Genomic DNA, 15,325 nt, shown 5'->3' with positions numbered 1-15,325 from the left:
AAACTTCGAGTTGAGGGTCGTTTTGAGAATAAGGCGCCACGTCTTTTCTTTTTCCTTTTTTTTTTTGAAATGAAAATAGAAGAAAGAGACGTAGTCACCTTATAATGGTGGCGGCTGCTCCTTTTCTCACAGCGCCACGTCTTGGTCGTGAGTGCAAGCAGTGTGCTCTGGCTGCTGCTCTTTGCAAAAACTTGTCACTCCGCTGGTTGGGTGGTAAATTGGTTCAGACCTCCGTCACCTTTCATAAATGCGTCACTATTTTAACTACCTCCAGAAGTATCTTTCGGTTGCAAATGTGGAAAAGTCTCTCTGGCCTTCGTAGCGTTGCCTGCCATGTGTAAAACGGCGTGCAGGAACGTCAACACTGGTTTTGGTTGAGTACACGAGCCTGTTGGTTTTTTTCCGGATTCTGGCGCGTGTGGCTCGCGCCAGGAGTTTGAGACGAGGTTCGACGAAATACCAGGTGGGAACCGGCGTCGCAGGTGAATTTAGTCTCTGGGTGAAGCTTCACGGCAATACATTTTGCACTGCCGTGAAACTGCACTTCGACAGAGCACACCAGGGACGGCAGTTTGATGACTGAACACATAAAACAAGATGCTTTCCTGAACCATCTTTTTTTTAAATGCCAGCAGCTGTGCTGTGCTGCTTTCACGAGCATGTGAGTGTTGTCGTGAGTGTTGTGTTGAACGTTGTGTGCAGTTATTTGCATGGATCTTTTCTCACCCCCTTTTCCCCCCAATGGTTGTACTAATCAGGGGGAAGGGGGCGTAACAGGTTATGTGGCACGGGCATGTTATAAATAATGTTCTCGTGTGTATAACTGTGCAGGAGCCTACGACGGTTGGTTCACGTGCTGCTAGTGCGGCCCATGGCACCTTGGCTATCGCGATACACAAGGTGGGTGGGAAACTTCGGAAAAGACGACTCACAGGGAGGGCTAGCTCTTTTTTTTTTCAGGAGGCTTTTCCCTTTTGTGTCGTGCCTGTTGGGAAAGAAAAAAAAAAGGTGGTGTGTTCAGAGACCTGCAGAAGTAAACAGGTTTTCTTAAATGCAGTGTTTCATACAAAAGCCACTAGGGGGCGCTAGTTAGTGTCCGTGGGAGCTGCTAAATGGGGGCTTAATCAATTACCGTAAATGTCTTTAGGTGAGTGTGTTTGAAGCACCCTTAGGGCTTCTCACATTGGCGTTCCTGAAGCTAAGCACCAAATTTTTTTGTGTGGCAGCAATTAACTCGGCCTCTCGGTGCTACCATTCAGATGTTCTTGGAGCTTGCTTAAGAGAGAATTAGGAATATGGATCATTTAGAACTGCAGTAGGGTTTGTAGGGGGGCCTGTAGGGTTTGCCCATCACAGGCCCCCCTCTTTGCTTGTTTTAACGGATGTTTTGGAGACGGCCTAATTTTCCTTGTTCTAATCGTTTATTCCACTTACACACTGGCACCTTTGATCCCTTTTCCCCTAAGGCGACTTGTGTGATTGAGGAACTTAATGTTGCAGCCAGTGTCCACAGGTCATCGAGTCACTCACGAATGTGTCCCTGGAGCCTGAATTAAGTAACCTGTTTGTTTTCGTGTTGATTTTGTGACCACTGACACCTCCGAGAGCTGCCATTCCATTTCATAAAAGCCAACTGCAGTGTAACTTCACTTGGGCTAAATCGCTAATAAATGAGCCTTACAAACTGCTTAATTAAGCAATCTTGGCAAAGGTGCATGACTGGTAATTATCCACTCATATTATTAGGAGCCTTTATGTAGCATTCTGAGTCATGCATTGCCTCCAGCAAGCAGTGTCTGTCCATTTTTGTCGGCCAACTGGTCAGACGAACGGATGGATGGATGGATGTGCAGCCATTTGGACATCTACCTGCTGGAGGCAATGTCCATCTGTATGTGGCGTTTTCTTCTCTTTTTTTTCTTTTTTTTTCAGTTTTCGTATCAAAGATATTGTTTTTTAGCTTTTCATGGTGCGTCTACTCATATTTCAAGTGTAAGATGTTGCACGGAGGCTACTCTGTACGGGCACTAGCTGAAACTAGGCTTGTTACACAGCTGAAAATTTCATTGCAGTTGTCCTTTAATGACCTCCACAAAGCCTGCTTGAACAAGCTTATTAAATCTCGTGCACAATTGGGATCATCCTGCGTCTTATTTTATATGTCCAGCTGCAGCTGAACCTGTGCTAGAAGAGAGTTAAGCCAAGGAGGCGTGGAATTTCTGTCGACACATGTTAAGTGCAATGCATTACAAGCACGTGCAGTACACTTCCATATATCTTATTTCAGTTAATTTTTCAATTATTCAGTCTCGATTGGAAGTCCTGGCTAGCACCCACTGACCATACATTTTTATGGGCCAACGCTTTTGTTGTTTAGATTCTGAAGTTCAATGTTGCTGGATAATTTGACTTTAAATACATGACAGGCATGTCCATGGCCTTACCGATTGTGGCCTCAGCGGCTGTGTTTGTGGCTCTAGGAAACAGTGAGGGAGAGTGGTAAAAACGTTACGTCCTTCCAAAAATGACAATTTACGGACTGCCCGTGGCTGATTTCGGAGCGAAAATGGCCGGTTACAATGAATGATTATCATATTTATCCTATCATAACAACACTCTCCTTTTTTCAGTGGAGAGTGTTGCAATAAGTGCCAGCGCATTGCATTCGTGAATGAAAACGAAACCGCGTTTGCAGCAATAGCAACAGCTTACTGTCAGATCCAGCATCATCGTGAACATATTCTAGTGACTTTTCCGCTCCCTCTTCTTCTTTCTGCTTCCGCAGCCGGCTTGCGTCGGCGGAGCCTTCGGCTTGGGTGGGCGCTGGTGTCGGAGCTGCAGCAGCAGCAGTTATCGGAGTACTTTTGATTCGTCTGCTACGGGCGTCAACAAGAGACAGGTGAGGGGTGTGTAAATGTACTCGCTCAATCTGTAGATGCTTTTTGCACATCAGCGAATGTTTATTGTAACCGATACTGCATGAAAGAGTACGAGACTTGCTGTTTATACAGTTGCATTGGCTGTATTTCTAAGGCGTGAATTTATTTATTTATTTCAAATACTGTTAACCCTAACAGTAAGGGTTGTGGCAGAGTGGTACAAATGATATCAATAAATAGAAATGCATGAGAATGATAAAATGTATGAGTGAATCTTGTCAAGGAAAACTTATCAACAAGTATGCTCCTACTAAGCAATTTACTTACACGAAAGCAAATTGGTTCACAGTGAGCATAGCAGGAAGTTTCAATCCAAACAAGTACGATGGCCACGCATGCACACACAGGCAGACAGACAGACCAAAAGCACGTTGTAATTCTAGACAACCCTGGAATTTGTCCTACTCATTTGTGGAATTCTCAGGAATACACAGAGAACAGTATATTGGACCACAATCATATGTCTCGCAAAGAAGAGACCATGGTCTGAAAATTCATGGGACTTCCATTTAGAGGTGTATCCAATGTCTTATACGTATGTTTTTTTCCTCGGACTATAAGAGACTGCAACGTTCTTCCACCTGCAAATGTTTGCTTAGTGTCTAATGATGAGTTCTACTATGCTTTGTGTTTGATACGGGCATCATTTATATTGTACGGGATGTATGCTACTATGCGGGTACAGACAAAGCTGGTACAGTCCACTTCCGTTAATTCGACCCTGATGGGACCTACTAAATAGATCGAATTATCCAACGGGTAGAATTAAACAAGATGCAGCAAAAAAAAATAAAAAAAAAACAGAACTCAATTCATTTAGCAGTATTTGCCCGAGTATAACCCGCTCCCCCATAAAACATCCGTCCACTTCTTTATCCAAAGTAGAAAATTAATGTAGATGTGAAATTAAAGTAACTAATCTAAGTACAAATGGGCAAGAGTCTAATGTGTGCTGCACAGTGATGGCCGGTTTCTTTAAGTCAGCTTTGCCACATGCTTTCCTTTTTTTTTTTTAACGAAGCTTCCTTCGACTGTTACGCTTCTGTTGTCTTGCACGCCTCGTCGGGAGGTGGTTTAGAGCGCGCATATACGTGGCAGGACTGTGCCAGAGAGGAAAGGGGGCGCAGGAAGCTCATTTGGACATTTGCACCGCAATGCATGTGCACAATGCCTTCTGGAGCTCCCTGGGCATTGCCACAATACCCTCTTGACGGCTGCAACCGTGGGATTAACGTGCAAAATCATTGCAGAAACTGCAACGCTTACCTTTCTATTGTGTTCAGCCATCCAGAGAGGAAGTGGATAGAATGGTAAAGAGGCGGTAGGGGAGAGCAGACAGAGAATGGGTAGAATCAACACAGCCACGAAACGAGTGTCTAACAGCCTTGGCATTTTCTTCTCTCGCAACTCACATATATGGGGGGAGGAAGGGGGAGGGAAAAGGCGTGAAGGCGTAATGTGTGAAGGTGAGGAAACGCTACTGCTAGACACGAAAGCGGTTGTGGACAAACTGGATAAATTTAAGTTCAATGTACGGTACGGTACATTTCTGCTGTTTCTTTAAAGTAAACACCGTGGAGATTTCTCATGTGGACAGCTGAGGCACGGCGTGCAGGCTCGAATCTGCATAAAAGCACCGCAACATCTAGGCAACATCGTAGCACCGTAGTGTCTAGGTGTCGCACGTCATTTCAGCACTTCTGTGCCCACTGTGGTAGCTTTGCAGCTATGGCATTGCTCAAGGTCACGGGTACGATCCCGAATTCGGCAGCCACATTTCGATGGGGGCAAAATATAAAAACGCTCGTGTACTGAGATTTAGGTGCTGGATAAAGAACCCCAGAGGATTAAAATTAATCCTTAGTCTGCCACTACCGCGTGTCTCGTAATGCAATTGTGGTTTTGCCATTTACAGCCCCATTGTATTGTGTACTATTGTGTCTGTTTCTTTTTTTTTTTTCTGAGGTAAGGCAATGCCGCTATACTGCTGTCAAGTGCATGGAGGCCTGCGGCTTTGTCAAGCTGTCATTTGACAGCTTTTACTGCTGACCTCCAATGTCGTGTACCCTACATGTGACACAAATAAAAGCATTGTTATTATTATTATTATTATTATTATTGTTGTTGTTGTTGTTGTTGTTGTTGTTGTTGTTGTTGTTGTAATTCAAAGTTTTAACACTTCTACCATGATGCAATGTGCCATGTGAGGGAATGATAAAGACTAGTGTTCTCATACGTCATGAACAGGAACGTACAGCAACGCCTCAAGCAAACATGTCTCGCTATGTGTTCTGTGGACTGCACAGATAAACAGCAACGGTGCATGCAAAGTAACATTTGGCATCAACTCGCCACTCTCATATTATACTAAATGTTGAAAAAATTAAGCGTTCGCCGTCAACATCAACACCAATTATCATCCATCAAAGCAAACAGAACTTGCACTTTGTGCACAGGGAAGTAAACGTACGTCAAGCATTAACACAATCTTTTACTTTCTTTTTTCTGTTGTCATGGCAGGTAAAGGGACAGTGGTTGTATTTGCTAATTAAGATTCAAATGAGCATTTTGTATTTACTGCGCTCAATCTGGTTTTTTTTTTTTTTTTGCAGGTAGCAGCAGTCTCAGTCGCACCGCTGCCATCACCTTCAGTCCCCGTCGAAGTCAAGAGCAGCTTCTCTCTCCCCTACTCTTTTTTTTTTTTTGTAGGTTCTACTTGACCTTTGACCCTAACTTGTGCCAGAGGAAAAGGATGTCTCGGTGCTGCTAGGGCCATGTTGCATACATATAAAAAAAGAGTTTCTAGACATTTCACATATTCTCTTCACTTGTGTTGTTTGTACAGTGTGGTCCACTCCTAAAACAAACACCTAATTTGCAGGTACAGTCTATTATCGAAGTCGCATTCAGCACAGAAATACAATTGAGCGCTGATGTAACAAACTTCAATATAACGAAATTCTCGATATGATGAACTACTGAACTTATTATAACCTCTTGTCCATAGAAACCATGTATTTAGAACCTCAATATAACAAAGTGTGTTCGTATGTGATTTAATATAACAAAATTTCACTGCCAACGCAAAGGAATGTCGAGACAAGTGGGAACTTGCGTGGCCGCAGATGGTCAAATGGTTGAATCACAAGCGGCTACTTGCAAACGCAGCTCTCAAATGGCTCACCGTGTGACTGGAGCGACCGCCAAAGTGAAGCCGCATTGTGTTCCGTATCAAGTCCAAGTGCGATAAGAGCCTATTGCACCCCGCACACTTCGTGCTTTAGGCACGAGTGAAAGTGTGCGAGGGTGAGACAACAAAGATGGTGGCTTCACGTGTGCCACTTTCCTGTGCGAGCAAAGAAAATGAGGTACACGATCAAGCGCACGCAAAGGGTTGGCATGTGCCTCGGCCGTGGCTGCGCATGGCTGTAAGCGCGGCTGAGCGTGTACGCAGCTGCACACCCTGCTTTACAGGTAATATGCCGCATGTGCAAGGAGTGGGCGTGCCGAGATGGCGTGGCACCATGTGAGCTGTCTAACAACGCGTTTAGTGTAGGAGTCTGCGTAATCTAGAGTTTCGGTGACCCGTTGGAGCGAGAGGCAGACAAAGCATTCGCTCCCCGCTGCCAGCATTTTTCAAGATAGCGTCGTCCTAGTGCGGGTGACACTATCAGCCGTGGGATGGAGTGCACCTGGAAGCATGGCTGGCTTCAATTATTTCGTAGCGCCAAGAATTCGTAGGCCCTTTTCTGTGCTGCAAGAAAAATTGATTGGCGGCTGTGCTTATTTGCATAAAAGGTCGAATTTCATTACAACAAAATTTCAATACAACGAAGCAACTTGTCAATTTTACCGACTTTGTTATATTGAGGTTCAACTGTAACTTCATTACATCCAATACTATTCGTCATGGGCAACTGGCACTGAAATTTCACGTGCCAACAGCAGCATTTTATCACACAGCCTAGCGGGTCGAGGCAATAGTACTTAGTAGGACATGCTGCGATTTCATGACAGTCCACCTCTTGAGACACGTGTCCAGCATTTCACCTGAGTAGGCACCAACATGCTAGAATGTAGGAGCGCATATGCTCCTTGGAACGTGCATAGCCATAGAGCTTGGATGGGCGTGTCAGGCATTAGGAAATGTTGATACAGGTGAACATCTCTGTTCATTGAAAACATTATCGTTATTGTGGCATCCCTACCAGACGACGAATTTCCGGCGTTGGCATGACCGTGATGTATAAAGTCCAAATGTGGTACCATCGTGGCCGTGCACCATAACCTGTAGGTGAGAGTGAGAGCTTGTAACGGTGAGACTAGAAGTACAGTGGCTTGAAGCGATGGTGTCTTCTCGTGCTCCCAAGGGAGGAAGGTGGGGAGGTTGCATGCCGTCTTATCACACGTACAAGGAGTCCGGGGGCGGGGGAGACATGCACGTGCGCACGATGAGGAATTCACGCACTGCTGCTGCCACGCTTCATCATGCGAGCACTCTGACAGCGAGTGTCTACGGTCATTGAGTGGGGTGTGTTGGTGTTTGCCTGTGCTTACTTGACAACGTGCTTGTTAATTTAGTTAGTAAGCGAATATTTGAAGAAAAGTTCTTTATTCATTCATTCATTCATTCATACAGCAGTTTATGCAACTGATATAACAACTAACCCTGCTTCGTATAGCTGTCTAATTATTTTGATATCGCAATCAATGCTTTGCCTGTCTGGCGGAACTCTGACTTTTTTTTTTATCAATAGGCGATTTTTTTTTTTTGCCCTGGAAAAATTCAAGAAATGTTGGAAGTTATGTTGGTTGTGCCGAACATGTTTCACTAACAACACTGTTTCTGAGCTGTGAATGTAACAAGGTGCACCTATGTGAGTGCATTATAAAATTGCACTCTGCTATGAAGACAGCGTAGGGAAGCCAGCTAACTAGGCGAGTAGAAGAACGAGAAACATTGGAGCATTGTCCTTTGTCGTGCTCATTGTCTGTTTAGCTGACCTCCCTGTGATATTTTATGAAGTCCAGCTGCTAAGTGTAGGGATCTGCTAACTATGCAGGGGAAGCTAACATAAAGAACCACACATGTAAACTTGTTTCGTAACAAGAACAAAAAAATATTTGCAGTCATCACAATTCCACCAGCTTTAAACTCGTTTACTACTACAGCAGTTGGTTGTTGCAGTGAACATCACCATCTTCTCAAGAACAACTTCCTCTTTGCAGAAAGAACAGTGCTGTCTTTGTTCTCTTTGTTTGCCTCCGTTTCGCTTGTTTTGTCTTCAGAAGTACCCAAGATGCCAGTGCACTTAGATGCGTTGTAGTGCACAATACCGGACGCAAATTGCCAAGCACAAATCTGCAATAGTTCACTGGTCAGGGCATCAGACTCCCAAATGCACAGGCTGCCAAAATGTGTTGAAGCCTAAGTTCAGTCCCCCAGTGGCAGTGGTGACAACCAAGTTTCGTTTTTCACTTTGTCTGGCCACCATGAAGTCAAAGATGAAGAGGTGTCCTGATGATGACAGCATGATAACAGTGGTGGTGGCCAGACGAAGTGAGAAACTAAACTTGGTTGTCACCACGATGCCACGATGACGGAGTGAAGGAAGGATGGAAAAACAACATGGCTAGCTGAAGCTCCTAACTGCCATAGCAAAAAAATGAGTACAAGTAGATGAAATCCATGCAAAATTGTGGACTTTTCTTTCCTTTTAGTGCAAATGGACAGCCACGTGCTCATATTGTGTAATGGTCCATTAGCACGCAAATTGAACAGAGGACAAATTGCAGAAGTGCAGGCCCTTCGTTGTAGCATTTCATCACCATACGTCTTCTCTTTTTCTTATTGCGTGTCATGCCTTGTTCTTTTTAATGTGCGTTTAGGCTAAACTGGTAAGGAGGGTTTAACTGGAGTAGTAAGCACGGAATGCAAAGTTGTTTCCTCTGCTTCTTGCTCTGGCCAATAAATTTGGTCGAAGTGTCGGTGCTGTTGCGAGCTGTTTCTGTCGTACTGGAGCTTTGGGCTTGCTTCACAGACACTTTTTATTGGCAAGAGTTGACACAACTCAGGATTATGGCCATTGTGAAAATTGCCTCACAATCATTCCCGACTTATCGCCTGAGCTGTTGCACACCTAGTTGTTACTGCTACTGAGCTGTGTTACCGCTGCCAGAAACTTACTGCGAGTGGAAAAGCTTTTCATAGTAGGGATGCGCAGCTTAGACTCTGAACAGCCCTAAATCAGTTTATACAGGTAAAGTGTTCATTCAGGACTAATATTTTCATTCACTTAGCGGAAATCAGTTGGTTGCCATAGCAGAGAAAATGGAAGCTAGACTACCCTTTCTTGAATTTTGTGCTGAAGGCTCATTGCCAGTATGTCCAAGAAACTTTGTCAGTGTGACATCGCAGATTTCAAAGTACTTTCGCAGGTGTGAACTGTTTTGAGCAGGAAAAGTTTTTAAGGCTGTATCGTTCTTAAAACAGTTGCACTCTATAGGGTATATATTGGTCCCACAACAATAATCATCTTCTGCCTTGCTTGTGTTTCCTTTCTTGAAAACTGTGCGCTCGCTACTTTTTTGCGGAGAATGCTATGTCACGCTCGTAATGTGCATGCCATTCGTGACTTGGAAGTGCCGGGCTCGCAGCGTTAAAGGACCCCTCACCAGTCCCCCTAGCAAATTATGGTTATACGCTGGAAGTTATGTGTTCTCTAGGGAGCGTTCTGCCGTAAAAAATTTTCAAATCGGCTCATTAGTAGGCAAGATCGAAATATTTGCGTGCCGCGAACTCGTGATCTCGGGAGGTGAGCTCCACTCGCCCCATCTAGCCTCCGCAAGCGAAATCCCTTCCCTGCGTTCTCCCATACCGGACTTCGAGGATCACGTGACCCATACATCACAGGCCCCACCTTCATTACTTTAAATATGAAATCAAGCATATAAAGTAAAGCACATAAAACAATATTCTTATTAAAATTAGTTAATAGAGAGGTTTAGCGTGTCCGGTATTCAGGTAAATGCAAGTTTACCGTAATACCGTTTACCTGAAGCTGTAAACGGGAGTGGCCTGCATGGTGCAGCTACCAAGTTTATTTTGCTTTGCTGCAGGTGTAAATTTTTGGCAGCAACACGATTACACCAGTGGCGACCATTTACACCAGCAGCTAAGTAGAATAGACTTGGTTACAGCAATATTAGCTATTTATGTACGTTTGAGCTTGGCGCCACCAGGTGGGTGCACCATGCAGGCCGCTCTCGATTTCTCCCCCGCCCCAACCTGTGTTTAGCCGAATGCCGGACACGCTAAACCTCTCTATTATATATAGAAATGACGTCTGTCGACACTTGGCGAAAGATTTATAAGATTATCTACCCGCTAGCTACTCGTAAGTTCTCGTACACAGTGAGAGTCACGTGGGTAACGTCACTGCTTAGGGGCAGCGATGTTTTCGGCCGCCTCAAGGACGCAAGTAGACGTAGCGGTCTGCGCATGCGCAGTACCGTCGCCCCTAGTTCTTGCGTAAGCAAGCCGCTTGCATCCCCTAAACTAAAACTCTCTATTGTCTCGTTTCACGCAGCGTACGATTTTGCGCGCTGTGCACAAGGACACATGACTAGCGGTATAATTCAGTGCTGCATCAGCACTGAGGCAGAACAAGCGGATCGCAGAGCATGATCACGCGCTGGAACACGGTAGAAAATGGCATAGTTTCGGTACCTGCGCACGTGACTGCACGACCGTGGAAACAAGCAGACGAAGCGGAAGTGCATCTCTCTAGCTTGGGTGCGAAGTAAAAAAAAAACGCAGACATTTCGTTTGTGTGTTGTATTATTTCTCTAAACTTTAATTCGTCAATTCAAGCAGCAGATCACACAAATAACAGATGCTGCCTTAAATAATTCTCGAAGTCATGTACGTGTCACCACGAGTGACGCCACACTGCGGACACGACTACGTAGGCGCAGGGACACGAGTACGTCACCGTCCGGCTTGGAGCGCGGTCCCCGCGAGGGAAAGGAAAAACGGCGTTCGGATTGAAAATTCAGACCTTTCCGCGGTGCGAAGCGAAGTAATTCTTTGCAAACACAATCGTTAGCGCGCATTGTTGCGCGCCGGCAGTGTTTGCTAAATAAATTTAAAAAAAAAACATCACTACTGCGAGCGAACTCCAAGCTTGAAAAATGCGAGCGCGCGCTAACGCCCGCCCATAACGTTGGAGTACAGTTAATTGCGCGCGTTAGAACAAGTCACATTCGAGGCTAACGCCCAAACAGTGCCTAATTAAATGAGTGTGGAACCTGTGGCTCTCTTCCAGCGTCCGGAACGTAGTCCAGAAACAAAACTAGATGTAGGTCGTCCAAGTTTAGCGGCAACATAACCGCAAGTCTGGGGACACTGTGCCATATTTAAGAAGCCCGGCGCATGCTCTCCGCTGCGACAGCCGTTTGGGGATCCGCTGCGCCGCTGTCCACCGGACTGCGACCCCAGGCCGTCCTTTTCGCGTCCTTCACTGCGTCTCTCGCTTCAAAGAGCCCTCTGCTTCAAAACCGATTGCGCTGTGCACAGCGCTAGCGTCGTTGAGCAAGCATGGTTTACACTTCCAGAGCCTGCGCCAGCCTGGTAATTGCGACTGCTTTCCACGTTTAGTGCGAGCTTTGTGGGTCACTCTGTTGGACGACGTGACCACGTTTGACCCGATCAAGATTCGATGCGAGGGGATCATATTTCACGGTCTGCCGGGTCGTTGGTGTGAGAATGGTGTTGTGTGTTCGTTGTGACGACAGAATCGCGGCCTGCAAGGAAAAGTTTGTTGTGCACGAATCGCGATACCGAGTAATGTGCGGCAGACGATCTGTGGGAGTCGGCAGCTGCCTTCTCTACGACTGAAGAATTTGATGTTCGCAAATCTTACAGTGCTCGTGTACTTGCTTTCTGCAACTCAGTTTCCCGGCCCCCCACATAACGATGCAACTTGCACCGAGTGCAATGGTAAATCTCGTGTGCAAGTAGCGGACGACTCGGCAATGCCACCTCTGTAGCGGTCACCGGTGAAACGTTGAGATGCAGACCGGTTCGGCGCGCAGCATTTCTCATTTTAATGCTTTTGTGCAATGTTTCAAGGACTTAAATGTACGTGCGTTGTAATGTTCGCCCGATCCACGTGCATAAAGTTTAGCAACGTTGCAGAAAGTAACCGAACCGTGCCACGCCTCAGGTTTTCCGAGGTTGCTGCCCCTTTGAGGTCACTGTAGCGCTTATCTGTCAGTGTCACCATTGTTAACTCCGCCCTCTCCAAGAAAAGGGGGTGTCCCAAAAAATGCAGTGCAAAGATCTGCCCAAGGTGAGACTACCTCATGTGAACGATGTCCGATTCGCTTTCAGCTGGCGCAGCGGCTGTTCATCCAATCACGTTCCCTGCACGTCTCTCCACTGTCCAGCGCAGCAGCTAAGGTAAATATTAGTGTTTCTGCTTTTTCATGCGTAGTATCTTTAATTTAGCAATCTTCACTTTTTAGTTTCAGTTTGTATAGCAGTGACAACACTAATGCTTCCGCTTGTTACGTTCTTATCACCCTTTTGAAGTTCTTATCATTCAGAAGGTGAATTTAAAAAACAAAAACAATTCTCCTCTAAGGTCGTTAGCGCGCGCTGGGCTATTAAGCTTTCCGGTCAGCATATCTGAATGAAACAGCTAAACGGGCACAAGATTCGTAGCTCAAGATTGTTTATGATAACGATATCAGCGTGCACCTGAAAACAGTTTGGATAAAGTTGATCACAATAATTATGTTTAGATTAGGACAAAGTAGTAATGTGTATATCGTATCATTCTTTTGCAGTGCACCTTAATGCTCATAGTACACATCATTTGTCATCGCCATAATCTTATTACACATAAACTTTATGCGGCCATTTTTAAGGCCCCTTTAAAGCCGCGTCACATCAACTTCATAGAACTCATAACTACACTGTGTACTCATTACCATGGGCATGGCGCTCTTTGACCATACCTGGCCCTTGCACCATTAAATGTCAAACATTCATTCATTCATTCAAAGCAGTAACACTGTGTTACTGCCAAAACTTTTGCTGAATAGGTGGGTGAAATAACCTTAAAGGTAAACATAAATGTTTTGAAGTGAATCATGTTATCTCTTGGTTGAATTCAAAAAAATGAAAAGTGTAGATGCCTTTTAGGTCTTTAGGTCATTGTTGAATTTTAAAAGGAAGCTCATATTAATTCGCTTTGAAGAAGCAGTAGCGCCGAAAATTGTAGCAGGATTGTCAAAGTTCATTTAACAAGTAGACTGACTGTTGCATGTCTAATTTGCTCAGGAGCTTATTCTTATTTACTACAGATTCCACGAATCTGTGAGCGCTGGTGTAATCAAATGCAGTTTCAATGTAAAATTATCACGACCCTGTGGAGGCACTTATCACAGCTGGGCTCTAGTTAGATATTTTTTGCCCGTGTTGACTATTGGTGCATTTTAAAGGCTGTTCATTATTTACTGCAGGTTGCCTTGAGCAGGTTTGAGCCTGACTGCTATCTCCCATATGAGAAGCTTGAGAAGAATCTGCAAGTTGTTCGAAAAAGGTACGCATATTCATGCGCACATGCCAATGCATGTGGCCTAATAAAGAAACCAAACAGCAACTACTCGAAAGAGAGGTGCATGTGGTAGACAGTTGTTTTGAAAACTGAAAATTAACCAACACACATATTAAACATGTGCACCAGGGCCCAAATGTTGTATTATTTTTCCTCACCCCCCCCCCCCTTTTTTCTTTTTTTGCACGGGGTCATTGGCTTGTACACAGTCGTCATCTCTGATATTGACCACTCACTCAGCGAGGCAGATCGTTGTATAGATAAATAAATAGAATTGGGAGAATAATTGCTCAAAAATGCACCCCATGAGAGCAAGTGGACAGCCCTATCTAAAGACGTGACCCTATTATATGAAGAGCATAATGGAATAGCAGTAGTAGTAGTAGGAAGAATGCCTGACTTGGAGGTTTTTCATTTTTGATAACCTGGAGTGCTTTAATGACAGTTCTGACTGCTGTCAGCTGTATCTAGGAATCCGCAAAAAAGAAATCTTCTCTAGTATATACGAATGTGAGAATGTCATCTGCAGTGTTGTTCGAGGTTGCTTGCTTAGAAGTGGCGCAAGAAACGACAAAAATGAGGAACAGTCACCGTTCTTGCTCCATTTCTTTCACTGTTTTCCGTTCTGAATACCGTGCGCCAACTACCCCAGCAGCAAATGAGCTATAGATTGCTACTTGCTTGCGTGTTGTCATGCCCCTCCTGTACGGTTGATTGTGCATCAGGCCATCTAAGTTGGACGGACACATTTAATACAGGTTGAATCGGCCTCTGACCCTCTCCGAGAAAATCCTCTACTCGCACTTGGACCAGCCCGAGGAGCAGGAGATCGAACGCGGCAAGAGCTACCTGCGACTGCGACCAGACCGGGTCGCCATGCAAGATGCCACAGCCCAGGTGGGTGCAGACGTGCTTTTGATATTTTACTGCAATTGCTCTTCTGGGCTCCTCACTCGAATATAACTTCTAATTGGTGATTGTTACCAACACAATCGTCAAATGCGTGAAAAGGAATACGATCAAATGCCTTTATACCGAAGTGCTCGGGACTTCTAAACTCCTTCACCATACAGGTCACTTCTTTGTGAAGGTCGCACACTGTATCGCTCAAAATAGAGCAAGCCAAGCATTTTCAACAAAATAAAACCTTTTTAACAGGAAATTAAGAGAGACTTGCTGAAATAAGTTGGTAATCTTTTTGGGCGCCAACTTATATGACAGATTGTGCGACTGGAGCCATGCTTATTGCACCGAGGTTCATAGCGTGCTGTGTGGCAAAATGCAGGAGCTGTGCACAAAGTAAAGCTGCAGATCGTCGAGGGCTACCATCGCTTCTTTTGTTTTTGAAATTGTCAGTTTGTTTGCAGGATCTCTATCACTGTTGGCTTTGCTGATGTTTGCGACCTTTCCGCATTAGACGGTGTTAAAGACATGTGTTGACCATCAGTTACAATTGATCTCATCACGTCGCCATCAACTAAAACATATTTGTCAGCTATTGTACCCGTTGATGCATGCAACAAACCGCATACAACGTGTTGAGCGATTCGTGGAGAGGTGGACTACGGGGGAGGTGGAGAGGTGGATATAAGCAGGTTTGCTTCAAGTGTGGTGCTAGCGCAGAGCGTACTTTGATGGCGTTTGCAGAGGGCAGTGGATAGTAGCACTTCGCTCCTTGAAGAGGCAGGATGTGTGTTGAGTAAGCTCCTGAACAACTTTCCCATTTGATAAACGCGGTTTGCGTCACGGATTTGGGACCAC

At 45.0% G+C, this 15,325-nt stretch overlaps 2 protein-coding genes and 1 long non-coding RNA gene across 5 annotated transcripts in view; 2 read left to right on the top strand and 1 right to left on the bottom strand.

Moving 5' to 3' along the window:
* The window catches only part of Miro (mitochondrial Rho GTPase), a 32,310-nt gene extending 26,557 nt beyond the window's left edge, over positions 1-5,753 (top strand). For 2 of the 3 annotated variants that reach the window (XM_065427679.2, XM_065427680.2), the window contains exons 17-19: positions 832-900; positions 2,786-2,899; positions 5,552-5,753. In XM_065427679.2, the coding sequence (XP_065283751.1) occupies positions 832-900; positions 2,786-2,899; positions 5,552-5,555 (187 nt within the window). In that variant the 3' untranslated portion in view covers positions 5,556-5,753. The remainder of the gene's footprint in view (positions 1-831; positions 901-2,785; positions 2,900-5,551) is intronic. The other variant, XM_065427681.2, reaches the window with a different exon arrangement.
* LOC135898634 (uncharacterized) overlaps positions 1-15,325 on the bottom strand; it is a 206,154-nt gene that overhangs the window by 57,983 nt on the left and 132,846 nt on the right. The gene's annotated exons all lie outside the window — the stretch shown is intronic.
* Positions 11,363-15,325, top strand: part of LOC135898630 (probable aconitate hydratase, mitochondrial) — a 33,127-nt gene continuing 29,164 nt past the window's right edge. The window contains exons 1-4 of the mRNA XM_065427682.2: positions 11,363-11,571; positions 12,334-12,402; positions 13,470-13,549; positions 14,323-14,461. Coding sequence (XP_065283754.1) covers positions 11,539-11,571; positions 12,334-12,402; positions 13,470-13,549; positions 14,323-14,461 — 321 coding nt within the window. The 5' untranslated portion in view covers positions 11,363-11,538. The remainder of the gene's footprint in view (positions 11,572-12,333; positions 12,403-13,469; positions 13,550-14,322; positions 14,462-15,325) is intronic.

Source organism: Dermacentor albipictus, chromosome 8, assembly GCF_038994185.2.
Source record: "Dermacentor albipictus isolate Rhodes 1998 colony chromosome 8, USDA_Dalb.pri_finalv2, whole genome shotgun sequence".
NCBI classification, from domain to species: Eukaryota; Metazoa; Arthropoda; class Arachnida; order Ixodida; family Ixodidae; genus Dermacentor; species Dermacentor albipictus.
Note: the sequence above shows the minus strand (reverse complement) of the source record. Positions and strands in the feature narration are given on the sequence as shown.